The sequence below is a fragment of the Gasterosteus aculeatus genome, chromosome 17 (genome assembly GCF_964276395.1).
Source record: "Gasterosteus aculeatus chromosome 17, fGasAcu3.hap1.1, whole genome shotgun sequence".
Taxonomy (NCBI): Eukaryota; Metazoa; Chordata; class Actinopteri; order Perciformes; family Gasterosteidae; genus Gasterosteus; species Gasterosteus aculeatus.
In genome coordinates this window covers 10,047,747-10,069,614 of record NC_135705.1, presented here as the reverse complement: position 1 = coordinate 10,069,614, position 21,868 = coordinate 10,047,747, and the positions used below count along the sequence as shown (strand labels likewise).

General features: G+C 44.5%; 1 protein-coding gene across 2 annotated transcripts in view; it reads right to left on the bottom strand.

The window, feature by feature from the left end:
• Window positions 1-21,257, bottom strand: part of LOC120835085 (sodium-coupled neutral amino acid transporter 3) — a 30,109-nt gene extending 8,852 nt beyond the window's left edge. The window contains exons 1-8 of one of the 2 annotated variants that reach the window (XM_040203639.2): window positions 20,781-21,252; window positions 8,394-8,628; window positions 7,466-7,498; window positions 7,234-7,318; window positions 6,979-7,094; window positions 3,025-3,098; window positions 1,922-2,014; window positions 1,705-1,786 (exon numbers count right to left, since the gene is read on the bottom strand). In XM_040203639.2, coding sequence (XP_040059573.1) covers window positions 1,705-1,786; window positions 1,922-2,014; window positions 3,025-3,098; window positions 6,979-7,094; window positions 7,234-7,318; window positions 7,466-7,498; window positions 8,394-8,524 — 614 coding nt within the window. In that variant the 5' untranslated portion in view covers window positions 8,525-8,628; window positions 20,781-21,252. Of the gene's footprint in view, window positions 1-1,704; window positions 1,787-1,921; window positions 2,015-3,024; window positions 3,099-6,978; window positions 7,095-7,233; window positions 7,319-7,465; window positions 7,499-8,393; window positions 8,629-20,780 lie in introns of both variants that reach the window. The other variant, XM_040203641.2, reaches the window with a different exon arrangement.
• Between the last annotated feature and the right edge of the window lie 611 nt (window positions 21,258-21,868).

The following is a 21,868-nucleotide window of genomic DNA, read 5'->3' as shown; positions in this document are numbered from 1 at the left end:
CAAATGCCCAATCGTTAACAATCACAATCAGTAACAAAAGACAACTACACAAGTATACAAATAACACTCTCCACCAGTGACTGTTTGAACAAGCACACAGAAACAGCCTCGGGTGTAAATTGATTGTGTGTGTGATGCAGGAGGACACGACAGTAAGCCCCATCAAAGTAATCATGTTTAGTTTCGGGTGACTCTGTTTCACTACAAGAACACCACAAACTACCACAAATCACAGAGCTGAATTAAAGCCTGTCAAAGACCTCTGGATTTGTTTTTCAGTTGAATTGTGTGTCTTTATGCATGTGGGAATTCTTGTATTTGATGCTTTAAAAAGATATTGTGCTTTATTTTCCAGGAACAGGAAAAGAATGAAAACACGGTGAAATTAAAAATCAGCTAATAGAAATTCAAGAAAACAAACAGTTACAGTGTTTGCTCTGCAAATTATAATGTATCATGTTTTTGTTTCCATGTAAATCTAGATGAAGTAGTATTTGTTGCAAAACTATCGTATTCTCTTGCATCTGACCGTGAGGTGTCCCTGTTATTTTGTCCACCCCCTCTACAGTTTAGTAAAAACACACCCACTGAAGGGATGAAATGCCAGTGGTACAATTTAGTCTGCCGTTTCAAATAAGCGTTGAATGCTGACAATGGCCCAGATCCCTGCGACACAGAGAACGTAGAGCTGACAGCAGAGAGCACTGCTGACATGCTGTCACACAGCATCATCGCTATGGTGACCACAGGCACTGGGACACGCCGCTCTGAAAAGTCTACAAACGTTAACAGCAGAGGTGTTTTCCACGCTCCCTCATGTGGATCATGTAGTTAACTTGCACTTTTATCATAAACTCCCAATTCTCCCCCCTTTTCCTCCGCGAACACTCAAACGCTGGAAAGCAGGTGAGGAGAGACTCTAACTGGGGCAAAGGCTGCTGTGTGCCACCACACTCCAAATCCCCCCGTCGAAGTGAGCGAGTGTTGTTTGTCTCTGAGGCCACCTGCACTAGCCAGCGATATCCCACGGTTTTACGTTTTTCAGCCGTGGAGTCTAACTGTGTTTTGTTACCGAGCGGCCGCGCTGCTCTCTTCCTCCAGGGTCACTATCACAGCTGTTCTCCTCCTGAGCAGCACGAGGCAGCTCCGAACGGCACAGCCCGACTCCTCTGTCTGAAGCGTCTGCACAGGCGGGACGGCTGCATAAGGTCCCATGGTCAAGTGGCGGGATGTCCACTACTATTTTTATTTTCATGAGCAGGTTTTTTTTTTTTTAAACATTTAGGAGGCATGGCCAGTATCTACAGATGTGACAATGATCCAGATGCATAAATTCCAGTGAGTGGAATTAGTGAGTTTATTTTGATCCGGTTTATTTGGCAGCGCTGAAAGATACATCGTTTTTTTGTATTTTTGACAATGTATCTGCACGAGGTGCGTTTGCTGTAGTGTTAAACTATACTTACCATTCCCACCGGTAACCACGGGAATCACTAAGAAAATACGACGGAAATCTTCAGGATTGATTCAAATTCATTGTTTTTGTCTTTCACCAGTGAGTTTCTCACAAGAACAGGAATAAAAGGATGGAATCTATTTCAAACATTCACGTTTTGATACAAAGTGGATTCCTTCCCTGTGTTTCCTGGATGTGAAGTCTTAGAGTATTAATGCAAACTTTAAAGTCATATATTAGCCACTCACCCTGCAGGTTTATCCAGCTTCAGAAAGGCCTGGATGACCAAGGGGAACTCATACTTGACGATGTACAAGTAACTGGACATGGCTGTGAAAAGGACATACAAACAATGAGTTACTCTTTAACTACAAGGACACTTACACAGTAATAGTCCAAATGTCCTAAGCATAGAATGCAATCAAAGCAGAGGTTAAGTGAGGGCAAATAGCTGTGTGACCTCACCTCCGATGTTCTGCAGCGTGATGGCGATACCCGCCGCCATCTTCCCCGGGGTCCCAAAGGCCCTGTAGCCGAGCTGCTCATACGCACGAATACCTAAACCACAAATTCCAGACAAAAGTAATTGTTAAATATATAATAAACAAGGTCTAGGACTGTAAACAGACTGTAAATTGAATAATACTCTGAATTGATTGTTGTGCCGCTGGTCATAGAGTAATGGGTATACACTGTGTCTTATATCTGACATTAGAGGATCATTTAGAGGTTTGATAAGGTTTGATTAAGGGAGCTTTCCTAATTAACCTTTCTGTCAATGTGTGCACAACCCAAAGTGATCAATGATTTACTAGTATGTCATACAGATGGTTTTTCCGTGGATGGTTTATACTATGAATTGGTACACTGAGTACTAGTAGTATGTGTACTGTAAAAGGCGGAAGCAAACTCCACTTTTTCTTAGAAGACCTAGTAGTGGTTTGTCTACAAAACACGTATGTCAATCTCTGACAGTGTAATATTGAAAATATTCTTAGGCTTAGTACTAGAACTCAGGAGGCATTCAAAGTATTTGGAAGCAATACGTTGTACTTGAATGAGATAAATGTTCAGTATGATGTCAGGAGAGGGAAAGCGCACAAGCCATCATCAGAAACAACACGCTAGACCCGTATTATTCTCACTGCTCTTGAGTAAAGGATATTGTCGCACCAATAGTGTAGCATTGAAGTACAGCACTCGCTTTAAGGGCAATGCATACGTTCTTATTTTAGCAATAAAGTCAAGACTTGGGTTGGACCAATGGCTTCAGTTTAAAAGGGCCTTCTCTCTGAATATGGCCCAAAAAATCTGCTTCAATATACTCCAGGATCCTGCAATAGTCTGCAGGCAAGGCTTATACTTGAGACCCTTAATGTTTTTAATCATTTTAAACCTAAAATAAAGGAAGCGGTGACAGCTAGCTGCAGATGCTTTAACTAACTAACAAAAACATGATCAGAATGCTACATTGTTAATGAATACACTATCTGATGTTGTTGATTTTAATACACATGATAATACATTGCTTGAATCAGAAGATGCATATGATCAACCTACATACATACCTACAATACCGGACAACTTTAGCAGTATATGGATGGAATACGACGAGAGGACTGCCACCACTGTGAGAAGTACCCTGAAACAGAGAATCCAGAACAGACTTACTTCCTCTTCTTTAACACGTATGTTACCTGTTTACATCGCACATTGCCCTGCAGGCTGTTTGCACAGCTGCAGCAGAGGCATAGATTTTGTGCATGATAGCAGAGTAGAGCCCCTGTGGCTCTGCTTTACCCTGTTGTTCCTCAAACTGAGCCAAGGAGGGGACCATGTCAGCCTCACTGCCCTCTGACACAGTAAGTAAGCACACACACACACACACACACACACCAGATGGACAATTGCAAAAAGAAGCGTTTCCAACGCATAGCTGAGATTGATAGAATGAGGGAAATCCTCTCTTAACATTAATCTTCTCATCTTTGTTCATCAGTGGTGGAATAACCTGCATTGGCCACAGCGATTTTCCTTGTATTTTCAGTCATTTGAGAGGACAGAGACTCATATTCAGCGTTTTTTTACACATTATTCCTCTTCGGCATATTGTGGCTCTCTGTCTCCAGCTCTCGCTCACTTCCCACCTTCGTCTCACTGGCCACACCTGCCATCCTCTAACCCTCCACCAGATGCCCTCAGACTGTGGTGTCCTGCTCACCTCGCGACCCTTCACACCGGCACACCTGTTGCCATTTCCCTCATCCGCTGCGCCTGGCCTTCCCCCTGCTCCTCCTGTGTTACGGATGTGGATGTGCTGTAGCTGATGTATTAGCTTAGATTTTTACCTTGAATTATTTTATTTATTGGATTATCACATTTCTGTTTGGTTCCTTGGAGGTTTCTTATTCATGTCAACATATTCTACTGAACATGAATATGAACGTTATGAAACTACACCCGGAGCTCTGCTTTACTCTTCCTCAATGAAACACCTGAAATGAAATTACCAAAGAAGTAGTATTGTTTTATGATGTACCGTATATCTGCTTCTGTTCAGGTAACATTTTTGTTTTAAGAGTTTTCCAGAACAAGTTTATATGTTTTCATGTTTTGGTATTGAAAGCCCATAAAACTACACGCAGCGCTGTTCAAAATGATTCACATGACAGTAGCATGACCAAATAACAGAACTGGAAGAACCTGCTATGAACATTCACGTGTTTTAAATAGTTCAAATAGCACTTGAGACGCGCAAACTACGTCTTATCTTAGATTTAACATCGGTCTCTAGGGGAGGTAGTTCAGAAAAATCCCTTCTAAGACTTTTGTAAGAAACCCCATCACGGGGAGGTTTTTGTGAATGGGTCCCTGATCTACTGGCTTTCCCTGACCCAGTCCACCTCGTTCCCACTATTTACTATTTTCTTTCCCTTTTATTGTTAGTAAAGGTGACATTAGCTCTCTCTCTCTCTCTCTCTCTCTCTCTCGGACACACACTCCATTCAGCTCTCTTTTTGGAAAAGCCGGGCCGCACGTCTTTCAACTGGACTTCAACCCTTGGCCAGTTAACAGGTTTTCTGTTGTTTGGGGGGGTCGGAGTGGGGTCATACTATGTGAAAGAATTCTGGGCTGACTTGCAGTGGAGGAGTTAGTGAGTCAAGTGGCAATGGGAGGACATATTGGCTGACAGTCAGACAGACTGACACGCTTCCCCGTAGCTCCGCCCACAGCGCTGCATTCCTCGCAGGCGAAGGCCACTGACCCGCTGAAGCCTCGGTACCCGCCAACACAAATCTGCGTGGTATGAAACGTCGGGCCATGGGGGGGAAAGTGAAAAGTGAACTTTCTTACATCAGAGATGATCTGGTTTGAGATCGTGAGTCACAAAAACGGTCCTTACTTCACATTATTTCTTACACTACAAGGGTCGCAACTCCAAGCGGGATTGGCTTCAGAAGGTACCGATTGCCATGCGAACCGTCAAACACACCTTTTGTTCACCTAATACCTAATTATAGATTAACGACACAGAATATATTTATAGATATATGGTTAGAATTCAAAAGGCATTGACGATTATGAGCAGATGTTGACATATGTGGCGCGAACTGATCAACTCTTCAACAAAAGGTTGAAGTGAATCATTTAGATTTCTGCAACACACAACCCATCAGTGGAGATGAATGGGAACCACCCATGTAACAAAAAATAAACAAGCCTATTTTGTTACTGTTGGTGTTTCTATTTTAAGGCCTTTGGTCCCCTTTAGCAGGACCTGAGGCTCAAAATGACACTGGTAGGAAAAAACAGATGAAACGTTTTTTGAAGGGATTACCAGCTTAGAAGAAATGTGGGAGAAAAAGGATAAATTGTAACTGACCCTCCCTGTATTCTTAGTAGCTACTCCATTGTTTTATAAAAGATTGTACAGATATGCACACAATGACACTTTCATCCCCAAAAGGACGGGAAATACACGCTAATCGTTGCATTCAGTCACGTACCGTCAATTCGCACACGAGTAAACTAGGTGTATTTTGGGAAGTGCGGTTCAGTTAAACCCGCCTTGGTGTCAAAGACATTGGTGCTCGGTGACAGAGTTCAGCCGGTCCAGACAGGAGACAGCGAGAAAGGCCGAAGTCACACAACTCAGCTCCAAATAAGAAGCTAATCCTGACATGACTGCCGTACAAAATAACTCAAATAACGCCCTCTGGGAATATTTTGGGGCAGCGCGGGCAGTTAAAACGAGCTTTACATTCCTCCCAGATGGATCGAACTGTTAAAAGCTGAGATGAATCTGCTTTCACACCTTCATGTTGTGTTGAGTTTGGTATGAGATGAATGAACTCCCTCTGGCTTACAAAGGCAGACTTTTTTCACCATGACTACAAATCCAAAAAAAAGCCAAGAAAGATTTATACAAGCATCCCAAACATTGCTTCACCTCTCACTAATACTCTGTATTATATTTTTAATTCCGGGATGCTTAGCTAACAGCAGTGCTAAGAACTATAAATCCGGACAACTTAATCGTTCTCAGAAAAATCCTTTGCTCACACAGTTTCTGCACCTTACAATCGATCACTAGCAGAAGGTGTTGAAGCAGCACGGTGAAATGAGGAGGGGAAGGTGTTAATGGCAAAGCCATCTGGTGAGATTGCCCGCTGGAAAAACACGCCTGGTTATTCTTGAGAAAAATACAGATTACAGCTAGAAACATCATGAAAAAAAGATTTCAGAGATTTTAGAATCGGTGAATACATAATGGACCAAAATGAGCACTCAAACCACATCAGCGTGTTTAAGTGTTTATGCCCAATCCATAATAAATCGAGTCAACTAAATCTGTTATGGCAGGTGCCAGAAAATTCAGGCAGGAGAAATCTGAGACTAATGACACGCAATGAAATGGTGATGCTGGCAATACTTCCTGAAAACCAGCTACAAGTCACTGAATAAACTCTGAGGGCAGGATTTATTCTGGATATTCTCAACGTCAACAAATACCATAAAAGGCGCAAAAGAATTGTGAGCACTTCTTGCAGCCTCAAATGTCAGAGGACCTCCAGTGAATCGAAATTCGGCAGAAAAGGCATCTGCATTAAAATAGAAATGTTCAACCCGGAAGCCGCAGCCAACTGTGACATCATTATCCTGACAGACAACCCTGCTGCAGAGGTTCTGATACGTTAAGCCCCTCATACGTACCATACTTACGCCCCACTGGCTCCTTTTCTTTTTTCATCGTCAATTGTGATTGTACCCGTTTAAAGCTGAGTGTGTAGATGACTCCTGGTAGCTTATTAATCTGGGACTTAATTTATCACACAAATGTCCACTGTGTCATCTGCCTCTGTGTCATAACCGGGAACTACAAGACAGCTGTAATACAAATAGCTGCTATTTATTTGTGACTCAGACCTCCGCTGTAGAGCGGGAAGGGACAAAAAGTCCGTCCTCTCATCTGAAATCATGGAGTTACATTTTGAGTGTATCTAATGCGTTTGGAGTCTTACAAAAACAGGACGACCCCCGTGTTGGCCATGGCGTAGGCCAGTCCTAGGATTCCGCTGCCCATGATCGCATTGCCCAGGTTGAAGACAGACATCCCGAACGAGGTTTTCCCCTCAAACTACAACCGGGGCAAAAGAGGGGAGAGGAATAAACACGTTAGATCATCAGCCAGTGTATGCAAGTACATCCATCCATCTATCTATCGAGAGAGAGAGAGTTGAGTAAAAGAGGTCGAGGTGAAGATGTATTGAACTTACATCTGTAAAGTGAGGGTTCTTCTTGTCCTCCGTCCCGGAGAGGAACTCCTGGCCCTCTGGGAGGTTGGCCTCCATGATCTCAGTTCTGTGCGGAGTAATGGAAAGGAATGCTGTCAAAGTACTACATGAGAAAGAAATAGTCAATACTCATTTATTTGTTCTGTAGAACAGGCTTTGGTTTAGAAGACACTATGAGACAAGCACATTCCCGGTTCCTTTTTAAGAAACATACCTATCATTCTGGGCAGTGTTGGGTATATTTCCCCTACAAGCAGTGTAGAGAAAGTCCATCCGTCACCCAGCGAGAGCACAAAGTGGAAAAACAACACCCTGAGTCATTATATAGTCAGGGAAATGATAAAGTGAAGGGACCATCTGTAGATTATCGTCTTTATCTCAGAAAGAGAGAATTTAATTAACCAATTACATAGGAACACTGCTCGATAACCAGCGACATGGTAATCAGGCATTTAGTTATCCAGCAAGCATCAGTGTACGGTGAGTGAGCAGGTATCACCTGGCAGTTCCTAGACACACAGTATAAGTACCTGCACCAAGCGTTTACAGATTTCATTTGGGCAAAATCGTTTAAATATTTGTAACTGATTTATACAGAGATAATAAATATATCACATTGTATCTTACTTCTATAAGGGAGTCGGGTCCCTCTAGTTTTGAAGGAGTGAACATGATGATTAGCAAAGCAGCAGGCACAAGTACGCAACATGTGACAACCCTTCTATTCCCCTTGATGTTCTGTTAACACGCGGGATGAAACACGACCTGACGCACGAGAGAAGACACGTGACACCTTCAGTAAGCGGCACATTAAGATAAGAGCAACCAGGGAATCAAATCACGTTCCTTAAATAGCGGCAAGAACAACCGAAAAAAAGATGCCCGATTATCTATTTGTTGTTGGAGGTTACAGGTTGTTACACTATGCTTTGCAGATCCTTCGGATCTGGCTACGTAAAAAAGGAAATTATTTTTTTCTTTACGCTTTGACAGTTTTGCTAAAATTGGAATTAGATTTAGAAAAATGTCCATTCATCGCCATATATTGATCGGTGACCTTTGCATAAAGATATGACTTGTATGGCCAGATTTTTGTCGCTAAACAACGTAAATTCTAAAGAGTCAGAGAGGATTATACTCACTTTTCACCTGCGTCTGCAGAAGGTGTATTGCCCGATAATGACATCTCCTCCTCGTGGCCTTTTCCATTAGGAACAGCGTTTGCCTCAGCAAGGCCAGTTTCCACAGAATCAGCTGGTCGATCCCCACTCATATCTGCTCTGGCGCCTGCGTGTGTACGTAGTACGGAGTCTGTTTAAAAGGGTGTATGAGGCTGTGTGAGTGACTGAAAGGAATTGTTCTGTCCTTCCCTGGGATCTGTTGGGCAAAAAGAGAAAAAAAAAGGTTTATTACTGCGACATCCTGAAAAACTGAAATCCAAAAAACGTAAAGATGAGAGTTTTAGATGCACACTAAAGAATATAAATACCAAAGTTCAATAAACTGGTTTCATTGAATACATATAATTGAATTAGAAACTTGTGAACGGACCACATATGAGCATTGAAGGCTCTGCATATCCACACTGGGGATTTTATTTACTGATTGAATCTAATTGACAGCTCCTTCTTTCTCCTGATGACTTAATCTTAACTGCTAAGGCGAAACAAAGTGATGCTTTATCTTTCGTGTTGTACCATGGAGTTGAATAACCTCACGCTGATAGAGGTCTAATCAAGCAGACTAGCAGGGCCTATCATTTCTTTATTCTCTGTGTTACATCTTTTAGAATATTCAACAGTCTTGATATTAGGATCCCAGAATGTCTTCTAAAGAGGATCTGAATTAAGAATGTCATCCTGTCAATCCGGGCGGCACGGTGGCGTGGTGGTTAGCACTGTTGCCTCACAGCAAGAAGGTCCTGGGTTCGATTCCGCCCAGTGGCCTTTCTGTGTGGAGTCTGCATGTTCTCCCCGTGTCTGTGTGGGTTCTCTCCGGGTTCTCCGGCTTCCTCCCACAGTCCAAAGACATGCTCTGGGGATCAGGTTAATTGGGGACTTTAAATTGCCCGTAGATGTGTGAATGTGAGTGTGAATGGTTGTATGTCTCTGTGTTGCCCTGCGATTGGCTGGCGACCAATCCAGGATGTACCCTGTCTATTGCCCGAAGTTGGCTGGGATGGACTCCAGCCCCCCCGCGACCCTGTGTGCAGGATAAGCGGTTTGACAATGGATGGATGGATGGATCCTGTCAATCCTTTGGATTATTAGAAAAACACATTGTCCCAAAGATGAGAAAAATGGGACAGACATTTTTGGAGATTCTGATATTGCATAAGACTCACCATAAGACTTGCTTACATTGGGTGCTATGGACTACAGCAGTTGAAGGTTAAAGGTTTAGATTCCTAATTCATATTGTCCAAATGAAGCTTCACAGCGAGACACTGACATCAGCCCACCTCTCTTAAATCCTGAGGGCAGATTTTAGCCCTAAATAATTTCACAAGATTAAGTCCAGCTCAATCAGAAATTGACATTGACTACATTGGTACTGGCAATGCTTTCTTAGTTTCCAAGAGGCATGTGGGAAGATAAAGGAGGCTACCTTGAGAGCACTCAGGTAAGTCTGTATCTTCCTTAATGCCCAACCAAGACGTGACTGAACTCCAAATCACTCTACAAAAAAGAGATTGAAAACTAAATTCTTGGCAAACCTATTAAAACAATTAAGTGACCAAATTACATATTGCAGTTGTGGCTTGATGGGACTGACGACTTATGAGGATTCTGACTAAATTGACCCCATTCAGACCGTACTACAAAAAAACGTGTCCATACTGACAACGATATGTACTATACCGACTCTACTCTAAATATGAATGGATGGAAATAACAAGTTCTCTCTGCCAACCAAAATTTGAAAAAATCCAAATCCTGCTTTGTAAATCAAACTATAGTGTTGAAAGTAAATCCAATGAATAATCAACACATCAACTGGCGGGTCAACGCTCGGGGGAAGCAGGCTTTCAGTTAGCTGTGGCACAGTGGGCTTTGCGTCAGGCCTCTGTTCCCCAGGCATCCTGCTGCTGTGTCTCAGCTGACCAGCTGACTTGTAAGGCCCAGAAAGCACATGTATCTCCTGCATGCAGTTGACCAAAGGCCTCTATCCGGCAGGCCCTGAATGCTCTCCTTTGCTGTGCTGCATAAACAGCACTAGAGGCTTTGATGGAAAGCCCGTCGGGGGCCACAGAGGAGGAACACGCACACACGTTTAAACCCCTCAGCATTGGGATGAAAAGAGAAGAACCAGCTCGGACCAGCTAGGAACCAGTTTGAGCCGTCTTTGTGCCTTCATTTTTCTGCTTGTCACTTTCCTCTTGGTTTTCTCTTTAATTGAGGAAGGTTCAACCCAACAACAATGCTCAGGGTTTCCTGCACCATCATCCCTGGCAACCACTCGGCGTTCCCTTTCCCCTCACCCCCTGGCTTCTTCCGCCTGGCCTTATAAGTCAGCTTTTGGTAATATTAATTTAACACATCAAACGCAGTGCGAGGCCATGAATACCCTCCATGGTCTTCGACCGCGGTCCTATGAACCTGTCCTACCAACCACGTTGCTGTGAGCTCCACTACACAGCCAAGCCTCTCGGTGTCTCCGGCTAAAGCCGCACAACGTGGTTGGGCAGCAAAGCACAGTGGACAATGGCACATGTTGTGCGGTTTCCTGGGAACGGGTCGGAGAACAGTGCTACTATTGTGCCAGCCATCATTATACTGCGGGGGCCCCCTTGGCTGTAGTTCGCCAGACCACTCGAGAGGCTGAAAAGGTATTTCACTGGACTCTGGTTGAAAAGACGCCACCTTGGATTCAGCAAATGCCCGTATCCTTTATTCATGCACAGTTGTAGCTGGGGTTGCTGACGGTAGCAATGGCAGAGGCAGTGCCCTCCTCGGGGTACAAATCACTGCACACAACCGCACTGCCACTCAGATAGTGGACCAATCACGAGAAAGTTAGGGGGAGCGAATTAAAGACAATCGGGCAGTTGGGCTGTCCGGCTACAAAGGGGCCTCTTCAATGGCCTCAAGCAGTGGAGCTTTCAGAAGACCTGATTGGACAGAGTTATGGCTCCTACAATCAATATATTCAATAAAATACATGACAATACATGAGATCCTTGGAAGCAGTTGAGTGAAAACACGTAAACTAGATCAGAGTGTCTTGTTTTTAGAAAGCTTGTTCTACAGCGCACCAGGTTCGAGGCAAATGAAGGTAAAAGAGGAAGTAGCCTAAATGATGAGGAGAATACCCTCATTTAAAAGTAGGACAAAGCTTTGGCAGCAGATTTAGAAATTAGAACAACAATTATTATGGCGAAAAAAGATATATTCATATTGAAATATTGCAGATTCAGCTGAAGAACAAACACAGTTCAGCTCCACGGGCCTGAACATAAGTTACCACAGCACCACTGTGGAGTTCCACATGAGGAAATGCTCGGAAAAACTGAAATGCTTTATAGTCTGGAGGCTCTACGTCTTCCTTAAAAGAACATCTGGAACTGCCCACATGGTTCGTTAATGCCTACCGTGATTTCAAATTCAGGGTAGAAATTTCCCTTAAAGAGAAACATTTTTGCCCTCAAGAAATCCTCCATGAATAACCAGGGTTTATTTTGTGTGCTCATTTTCCTAATTGCCCCCTTTAACATTGCAGAACATCAGGGGCTGACAGGGCGATAATCAATCTGTCTTAGTGGAGCAGTATATTATATATGTTACAGATCTAATAATACCGCTTCTCAGGAGCAGAGGTACAGTTTAACAATGCTTTATGACAGAAAATGAAATAAAAGAAACCAGATGGAAAAAAGATTATCATTAGAAATCCAATGTTTCCGCAGTGGTATCCGTCTTCTGAAACCTAAGCAAGAGTTAATCCCACTTTGTGATGCTCTGGGTGGGAGTAAATGAGTCTTTTCACGGCAACCGCAGAGGCTGTGTTTATTCAAGCCCTCGTCCAAAGCAGCACCTCAGTTTGCCAACGCACAGCGAGTGCATGCGCCTCAGTTCGGCTCTGACGTAAGCGACTCTGCTGAGAGACGTCACCCCGACGGGAGGAGGCGAACGGAGCAGCGCTCTTCCTCTCATTGTTATTCCTCAACTGACACCTGAACCGAAGAACCCAGCGCATGCTGATTCCTCCTCACTTATTGCTCTGCATGTGTGCATTTGTCGTTGATTCTGGGAATAATGCACTTTGTGTGTGTGTGTGTGTGTGTGTGTATGTGTGTGTGTGTGTGTGTGTGTGTGTGTGTGTGTGTGTGTGTGTGTGTGTGTGTGTGTGTGTGTGTGTGTGTGTGTGTGTGTGTGTGTGTGTGTGTGTGTGTGTTTATGTAATGAGTATTCAGTACTCAATGTGTAATACTCCCCCCTCTGTCACTACTTAATGACAGTCTCAAAGTCCTGCGGCCATATAAGCTTCCTTAATTGAGTCTCTGCTGTGATTTTCAGAGAGCTTAATCTGCTTAAGAACATGTGGACAATCAGTGACGGTTTTTCACACCAAATTCAGAACCAGACCACTTTTAATGCAATAAATAAGCTTGAATACTTTGTCTCTTCAAATGGAATTTCCTTCTAATCATTTTCAGCATCATTACCTCTACGGAGGTCGTTTGAAACGGAAAAAAACTACTTTCCCCAGAGCCATAAAATTGGAAATGAAAATGAAAACCCACTTACTAAAGGATTTTTTTTTTAATGGCACTGCCGCATCCAAACCTAATTCCTCATCCTCCCTTTCTGACTGTGAGCAGGAAGAGATTTCCAGCAGATTAAGAGATCACACATGATCACAATTTCACCGATGAGCAGCTAATTGATCTACCAGAGAACGTTCTATCGTGGAATAGAGAGTTGAGACGGACTCGGACACTCGGGATGATGGACCGCATCCCATCGTCTCCCTTGGGCAGGAAATCAGGATCAAACCGCTCAGGTCACTCCATGGCACTCTTGCGCTTGTGTAAAAATAGCTTGCAGAGGAGAGTCGCCTCAATGTAACCCCTCCGCCATGTCACACTCTGAGCTGCGTGCAAGTGATGCTGCGAGTGCCGCCGCGCACTGCAGCCGCCTGAAGTAAGCGGTGAACGCTCAGCCAACGCATCCAACCGCCATCGGCCCGTATTCTCCGGTTGGATGAATGGAATTCATCAACAGCTCCAGGCGGAAAATACAGTTATCGTCAGAATGAGGGATTCCATTTGCTGTGGAACCGAGGATTATGGCTGAACCACGGGGGCAGTGGTTTGCTCCAACATGCAACACCAAAACATTTCTTTCAGCTCGGATTTGCCAGCCTTCCTCTCCCCACCAATGGCAGCTGAGGCCCCTGGGTAGTGTAGTTTTAGTTTGTCATACCAAACAGACGAGAATCTGACGGAAAGTTTAAATTCTCATCGTGATTGACACGACGTAAACCTTTGAGGGTGGATAGACTGCCCAGAAGGGACTTCCATGTCTCAATCACTTCACAGCTAATGAAGATCTCCGCTCAGGTGGCCGATTAGGTGAGGTGACTGGTGACTGGACTCCACGATCTACTGACTAAAGGCGAGAGCTCCCTTAAGGCCCTTTCGTCCTTCCCCATCTCTCTTCCTCCTGTTGGCCCTCTAGTGTCGGCCACAAGACGCCCCACAGTATTTTGTGTAGTGTCTCTCGTGACTATCTTTGTAGAGGTTTTTTTTTGTACTTTTATGAATTTCCGTATTTCATAACGTCCACCACAAACTGAGCAGAATTGTTGTTTCTTGTCATCTCCCTGTTTGCTGGCAGCCCTGAGAACAGCTGTGATTAGCCAGCGGGGGAAAATCTCTCGCTGAGAGATTTGTGCGTCAATTTGTGACATGCATCCCATCTCCAGGGTCCTCATAAGCTGCTGTGGGATAGACAGATAGATCTGTTCACCAGTGCATTTTAATATCCACTGCGATGAGGAAGGTGATTCCAGTCAAGCGTTTCAGAAGTAGAACCATTTATATTCAATGCTCTCCGGTTTGATTATTGGATGCGGATGTGTTGAAAGAATAAAACGGAACGGTGAAGTTTCACCAGTTTAACCAACACTTATTTAAATCCCTTTGCTTCACGGAAACTGTGGGTAGCTCATTTTTTTTAGTTGGGTTGGCTGTGCTTTTAGTTGAGGTTCAAGCAGGAAGACAACTATTAGCATGCATCAATGCTCGGAAAAACAGGCAGGCGGGTTCCTTGCTCATTACAGTCATGTTACTGCAACAGGTGTCGAGTTCTTGTCCAGCTTTTGTCAGAGCATCATAGTCACTGATTGCTGCCGGGAGGGAATTCATAAATATAACAAATCCTTTCAGCAACACATTACCCCACTAGGACTCATTAGTCATTATTCCTGGGCTTCTAGTTGCTGGTTTTTAACGCTAAATCTGACCTGATTCACAAAGCTATATTTTACTTTTCATATTTCATCCACCTGCCAGGCTGATGTGAGAAATGAGCTACAACCCTGTGTGTTTGTTCTCCGTTCCGAGTCCTTGGTCTGCATACTAACAACACACGGAACCAGAGGATTAGCATCAGTCAAAGAGAGAAAGCGATCCATTTCTATGACATTTGGAAAAAAAAGCAAACACCAGCCTGTAGTTTTACACTAATTAAACCGTATAATATGAGACACATTTTGTTTCTCACAACACTTCCTCTTTAAGAGTATATTTTTTGATGTTCTGTAGTCACTTTTGTTGAGAAATGGTTTTGTTCTCTGGTCGTAGCTGGAGTACGACGGGTGGCCGCACTACAACATGTGGCCATATGGAGGAAAGAGGGAAGAATGAGGCAGAGTGGATCATCTTTAGCACCTCGTGACGCACCTGTGCGATAGTGACTCACTGGAAATGTGATTTATTTATAGAATCACAAAACACTTTGTGTCACACCGGCTCAACTCTGACACTGGACACCCCACAGACAGGAAGGGACACTAAAGCATCAACGCACGCACACGTACACACACACACACACACACACACACACACACACATCTTAAAAACCGTGCAGGCAGGATATGAGCATGGTTGTATGTGACAAAATGAGCTGAGCCTTACATAATGATATGCACGTGTATTTGGAATGTAATTAGTATCTGATCCAGTCACTAAACATCCTCTTTTTGCTTGGTGCAATAAAATAATCAAAATAATCATAATGTAATGTAGTTCCCAGTGCAATCCTTTTTAGATATGGACATTCACAAATTATTCTTGCTAAAGTTATCAAATCCGGCAGAAAGTTTAATCAAGCAGACTTCCTCTTGTTATCTGCACGATCCTCAAATTAAATGCATCCACATTTGCTTTAGCGTGTCGGTTAGGCAGTAAACACACACACACACACACACACACACACACATCTCCAGGTGCAGAATGCGATAAAAGCGTTGTAAAATAAAAGCACTTGTTGACTCAGGGAACGCGTATCCAAACAGAAACAGACACCGCCAATAAAATTTTAAAAAGCGGAAATCATACAAGCGGTGCAGGTACAAGCGCTGTTTACAGCGGCAATGCCAAATACCGCGTTGCTCTGCAGGCGATGAACTGCTCCAAGATATTTGACGGGTTATTACAATTCTGGGCAGCCCTACATTTGGTTCCACTACATCATTTCTATGTAGAACAAGTGATTCACTGGATTTGAATGTGGTCGGAGGCCTGTGGCTCATTCGCTCGCGAGCTGCCTTCATCACTTCTGTGCGCCACACAGTAACACTGTGCTAGGATGCTGAAGAGGCAAAAAAAATGGGAGTTTTATGACGATATGACGAAGATGCCAAATTGTGTAGAAAAGAGTTCATTACTGTCCTGAAAAGTACAACTTTTTTTCCTTGTGACAATTTTGTCAACCCTTCAAAGTCCCGCTTAATAGAATATAGTTGTCTGCACTCTACTAAGGTAAAAATCTGGAAAAGACGTGTATCTACCAGAGGCAACCAACTCCACGGTCCCACACAATAGACAATGCTGTAAACAATTGTTTATTTCACCTACCGTCTGCATTGTGGTCTGATACCATAATTCTATTGTGGATTTGCCTGCAGAAGATTGTCCATTGTTCCTGTTAAATAAACTAATAGAATAAATGGGGTTGGCGTGAAAAGCAAGGAACTTAAAATAAGAAGTTATTTTTAAATTAACTTAAAATAACATACAAAATGAATTTGGAAAAGTGATGAGATCGAGATAACTGGGATGGAAGTAATAAGGTTTGCTTTTACTCACATTGGTTAGACCCGGTCTGGACTGTAACACAATGCTGGACTGGTAAATGCCAAATCAAATTTGTCCTGTTCTCAGATGTCAAATACAGCACTGAAAGAATGGATGCCAGTATACTGACTGGCAGACTGAGAATCATTCTGTTTCAACTGTATGAATATATATGAAGAATATCTGACCAACATCACAGATTGCTGCTGGCACACAGTGTGAGCAAACACGTCAACCGATTCAGAATACAATTTGGTTTGGCTTGAAAAACCTTTTTTATTAATGGAAGAATAGCAGCGGAGCGTTGATACTCAGGGAGACCAGAGGGTCTTTGGTATACACAAATACATTTGCAGGAATTTAAATACACAGAACTAAAGATAATACATGTGTGTGTCCCTGTTTTCTAATGTTGAAGAATATTGATATTTGTTTTTCCTTCAAAACATAAATCAGCCTGGCCAATATTGTTGCTCCGTATCTGATGGAAACTCCTAAAGCCTCATCCACTTCTACGAGAGTCCCAAAACAGACTTCAACACCAAAGAACTGGGAAACCGGCTGGACTACTGAACACAAGGTAACACAACAAAGTGTTCCAATGAGAGGGAAGCGCAGAGACGAAACACTGCCACTAAAAAATGAAGCGTATGTCTCCTTTTGGACCGGCGCTCCATGAGAAGATTGTCTAATGGCTGAACATGAGGGACGGCAGTGACACGCCGTACGCACGGTGACTTAGAACAATAGCATCTCCCATCCAGAGGGTGCTCCCTCAACACCAAACCGCTCAATGGCCGCTCTGTCTTCTCTCAATCGTGCGCCCTCAAACCAAGTACCATCCTCTCCTGGCATCGGCCACTCGTCTCACTCCTGTTTCCTCCTCGTCACATGGGAGGAGAGCAAAAAGGAAGAGAGTGCACCGCGGGGGCGAATGCATTCATTCATCTGGAAGCACAACTCACGCAGTGTTCGACCACCGAGGTGGATGTTGCACTGCTGACTCTGTCACATGCCACCGCCGCCGCCGCGCAATGGACGTCCAAATCCCCGTCCACTGACAAGAGGACTCTGGAGCACAGCAGGCGGCCACTGTAAGCAGATCAATGCGCGGCTTAAGCGTCAAATCCCCCCATAGAACTGAGAGTTGCGCTGAGAAAAATAAGCCAACGATGGATAATGAGCAGAACTACAGGCCTGGCTGAGACTCAGGAGATTATATGCAGACTTCGTGGTGTTTGAGGTGGCCCGTGGGTAAGACTTTTCCTCTCTCCGTCTGTTAAAGAGTCCAGAAGTTGGTGAAGATAGTCACTCTCGCCGCCACTGACCCGTTCTCACACGCGCCTACTAGTTTCCCCTTAAAGCATTGAGCTCTCTATATAAACACACACACACCAGACTAATAAGCCCATACAGGTAATCATATATAATGACAGCATCCACACTAAATATTTACATAATTTCACCAACACAAAGATAGCTTTATTCATTTGCAACTATTTAAAATCCCTATGAACAGTAAGTCAATTATCCACACGCAATATTCTAAATGAACAGAGCAGATTTTGACTTCCCCCCCGACCCGTTTCCTGTGGTTGGTACTTCCCGGAAGTGTACACTGCTGCTCGAGCCCCCTGGGAAGAGGAAATAGGCAGAGGGGATTTGTTGCCACGTTCATAGCATCTGCTATATTTTAGCTTGCCAATAAATATCCACTATTGTTCTGCCACGTAACTAGTTAGTAACTAGTCAGGTCCTTTCAATCAGTCACTCACTGTAGTATTCCATTTGTTTGTTCGCAGGGAGAACAAAAGGGACACTTCGTCCCAGCTCAGGACATGGCCCCCGACATCTGCTGTCCGCCAATAAAACATCTTGACCAGAATTGTGTTCTCCTTGTCGACTTCGTGAAAACACATATCAGGGGCCGTCAGCAGCCAGTAACGGCGGCGTGTCGTTGCACGGCCCTTCTGAAGTGCGATTGGCAATTCAATCAACACCCGAAAGGAACCCAGAGAGACTCTCGCCAACCGACCTTCTGCTCTGACTTGTGAATGACACCTATTGGTAAACTTTGCTTTCCTTCTCTGAATAGTGTCATCTTTCCGGGCAAAATCAATTAATTATTAAGACAATGACTCTACGATGGAATTGCTCACTGCTCATAGGAACAAAGCCCCTGAGGAACGGCTCTCATATCGGGGTTAATATGGTATTATGCACACAGTCCCATTTTAATAAAATGCAGTCTGAACATATCAGCCAGTATTAAGTTTCAATTAATTTAAACAACTGCCCCGATAAGACTCTATTTATTGCTCTTCCCGGTGTTCAGGGTGAATGCCGCCTATTGGTTAGATGAGCTCTAAGTGGTATGACCTTACGCAAGCTGCAATTTGTCTCTTTGAAGAGCTCTTCCATAAATAAAATAAAATGTAGAAATACTGGGATATGACTGGGCACAGACATACCTTACAGGGCTTAGAGGTTATTATCTCGTCTTTTTCCAGTCTTTCTAAAACACAAAGAAAATCCTCTATGAAACAGACACAAATTTGTTACAATTACTTTTGTGTGAAAAGAGTTAACGCCAACATCAAATCCAGACGGAAGCTTGTGTCCGTTCAAAGTTTAATACCATCGACAAAGTCACCGCAGGGTGTTCCTTTCTTCTCGTGGTAAACCACAGCCAACCCATGCTTTCATTTCTTAAACTAAACCAATAGTGATGCAGGAGAAGAACACGTGGGGCCGAGAAGCCTGATCAAATCAAACAGGAATTTCCTGACAATCAGGTTGAGGTCTAATCAGATAGAGAGAAGTCATAAATATTTCTCACTTAAGAACCTGAGGACAAAAGCGTAGAAGAAACATGAATGAACTTCTGGGTTCCTTCCGGCCACGATTTGAATCAAAATTCAATCAAAAACAAAATTGTAGTAGTTGTGACTGAGGTCTGTGGCCTTTTATTTTGTAGCACCCCACACTTTTTCCCTGTCACTCGATACATTTAGTAACCGATCTCAAATCTATATATTATATATATATATATTGCATGTGCGTGCCCCAAACACGCGCTCTCACTCTCAAACACGTACAAACATACGGGCCGGCCCATATGCAGCTGATTAATTGCAAACACAACACCCCAAAAGCTCGGCATGACCCAGCGCCGGCTGAGGCCGGATTAGTCTGCTCTCACTGAGATTTCAGTCCGGCATGGGGTTTGGAGTGAGCCGGCACACGGGCCCGGGACAAGCCCGAGAGAAGAGTGAGTCAATCACAACAGCAGCAGAGGCCGAGCCCGCCGGATGTGATCTCTCCCCAGCTCCATCAGTCGCAGTGTCACCTGCAGCCCACAAGCCCTGGTATTGAGTCATGGCGGAGGACTCAGTGACTAGGGATGCACTTCCTACTATGCCCTGTCATCCCACCAAAAGCCATGGTGTGTCTGTCAGAGGAAGCAAGATCCCCAGACTGAGGACCAGATGGCACCTGTAGCCAGCTGTGACGTGGTGACAGCCAGCTGTGGATGCTTCACTGGCACGACTTAAAAATATCACAGTCCATCCAGAAATGGAGCTTTAAACTGCGCTTTGCATCTGCAACGATCACCCGGTGCCTGAAACGTGCATTTCTGAAACAGCATCATTGGATATGAGTGACAGTCATGCAATACGGTTGTCGTGTGCAGAGCATTCAATGAACGAAGCATGCGGGGTCGTGGAGGAGCTTCCAGCGCCCCCCTTCCCCCAAATTCCCAAGTTTCCCATCTGACTAAGCCGTAGTGAGGGGGCATCACTTGGTATTCCAATATAAGTGTCCATTCCAAGCGCAATACTATTGCAACCACTTATTCTAAGATAAGGAGAGCGCGGTTCTGTGGGGTCCAAGTAGGATCACTGACTCAGTCTATGTCATCCCGCTGCACACAAGATCAAGATCAGCCCGGTTGTGTACCCCCCCCTCATCTCAACAGCTGGTTATCTGGCGACCGAAGCCCTCGCGTGTCGCCAGTGACCGACCATCGGTCCGCTGTCTCGACTCGACTTTCACTTTGGCTTTTTGAAGAAAAAAAGCTGTTAAATCAATGTCACGCACGGACTCGATCGGCGCGTCGTTTCGGCGGTCGATCAAATCGAATAAATAGGTAATCACAAGTAAAAAAAAACAACACAGTCGTTAACGGCGCCAGAACCAAACGTCCGGCGTCTTGTCAGCGCCTTACCAGACAAGTACCAGGTCCTCCTCCAGCCACGGATGTCTCCACACACACGCGCACACACACGCACGCACGCGCGCGCACACACTCACACACACACACACGCGGTGGCTCCGCTTGCTGCTCGTCTGCGTCTCGACCGGCGGCGTGTGGACCTGCGTGCCTCTGTGCCACTACATCCGTCCGCGTCGCCTCCGAACTGCGTTCACGTCATGTGTCTCCCACTGGAATTGTGCGCGTAATCTTCTCCCAAAGTGGGCTGTGAAGAGTGGACCGGGTTCCGCCTACTGACCCCCCCTCTTCTCCTTCTTTGGCACGCGCCTATTTAAAAAAAATAATTTGTAAACGACGATTCCGCGCTGTATAGATATTTATTATTGTGGGCGATTAAAAGGCGATTCCCGCTGCTTTTTACGCATCGGGAACGTGGCTTATCGTTGCACAGGGTGACGGTGGAGTGTGTGTGTGAGTGTGTGTGTGTGCGGGGAGGGGGGGGGGGGGGGTAACTCATGGTGCTCACCAGTTTATCCTCGTGCTTGAGCGCGCATTGTGAGACAATGAGAGTGAGACAGGGTCGCGAGGAGACCAATCTCAGTGCATTTATTCCGTCTACTCGAGTGTTTCCCTTTTAATTGGTTCCCAAAGAATTATTTTTCCTTTCTTTCTTTTTTGACGTAATCAACGACGCAAGCGGCCTGTCTGAGCCGCGGGGCGACAAAAGCGCACCGATGCCTACGCACGCTCCATTTCTAGGTCATCGGCGGCAGCGCGTTGTGATGTCACGTGGCTCTGGGGATATAGTCCTTTTTTCCACTCTCCTTTATAGACACACACTGTCACGATAAAGACACACACCTGTCGTCGAATCGGAGAAGGTTTTTTCTCATCCTGACAACCTTAAAACCCCCATCTTCCACAGAAACGGGCTCACCTGCCTTACCTGTGCAATACAATTATACAGTTACGGATACAACTATATGGACTGACACATTATAACCCCCCCCCCCCCCCCCCCCCCCACGAATACCAATGTGCCCTGTTAACCCCTCGAATGAGTCCGAGATCACAATTTCCTTTGTAAACCTGGCCTTTTG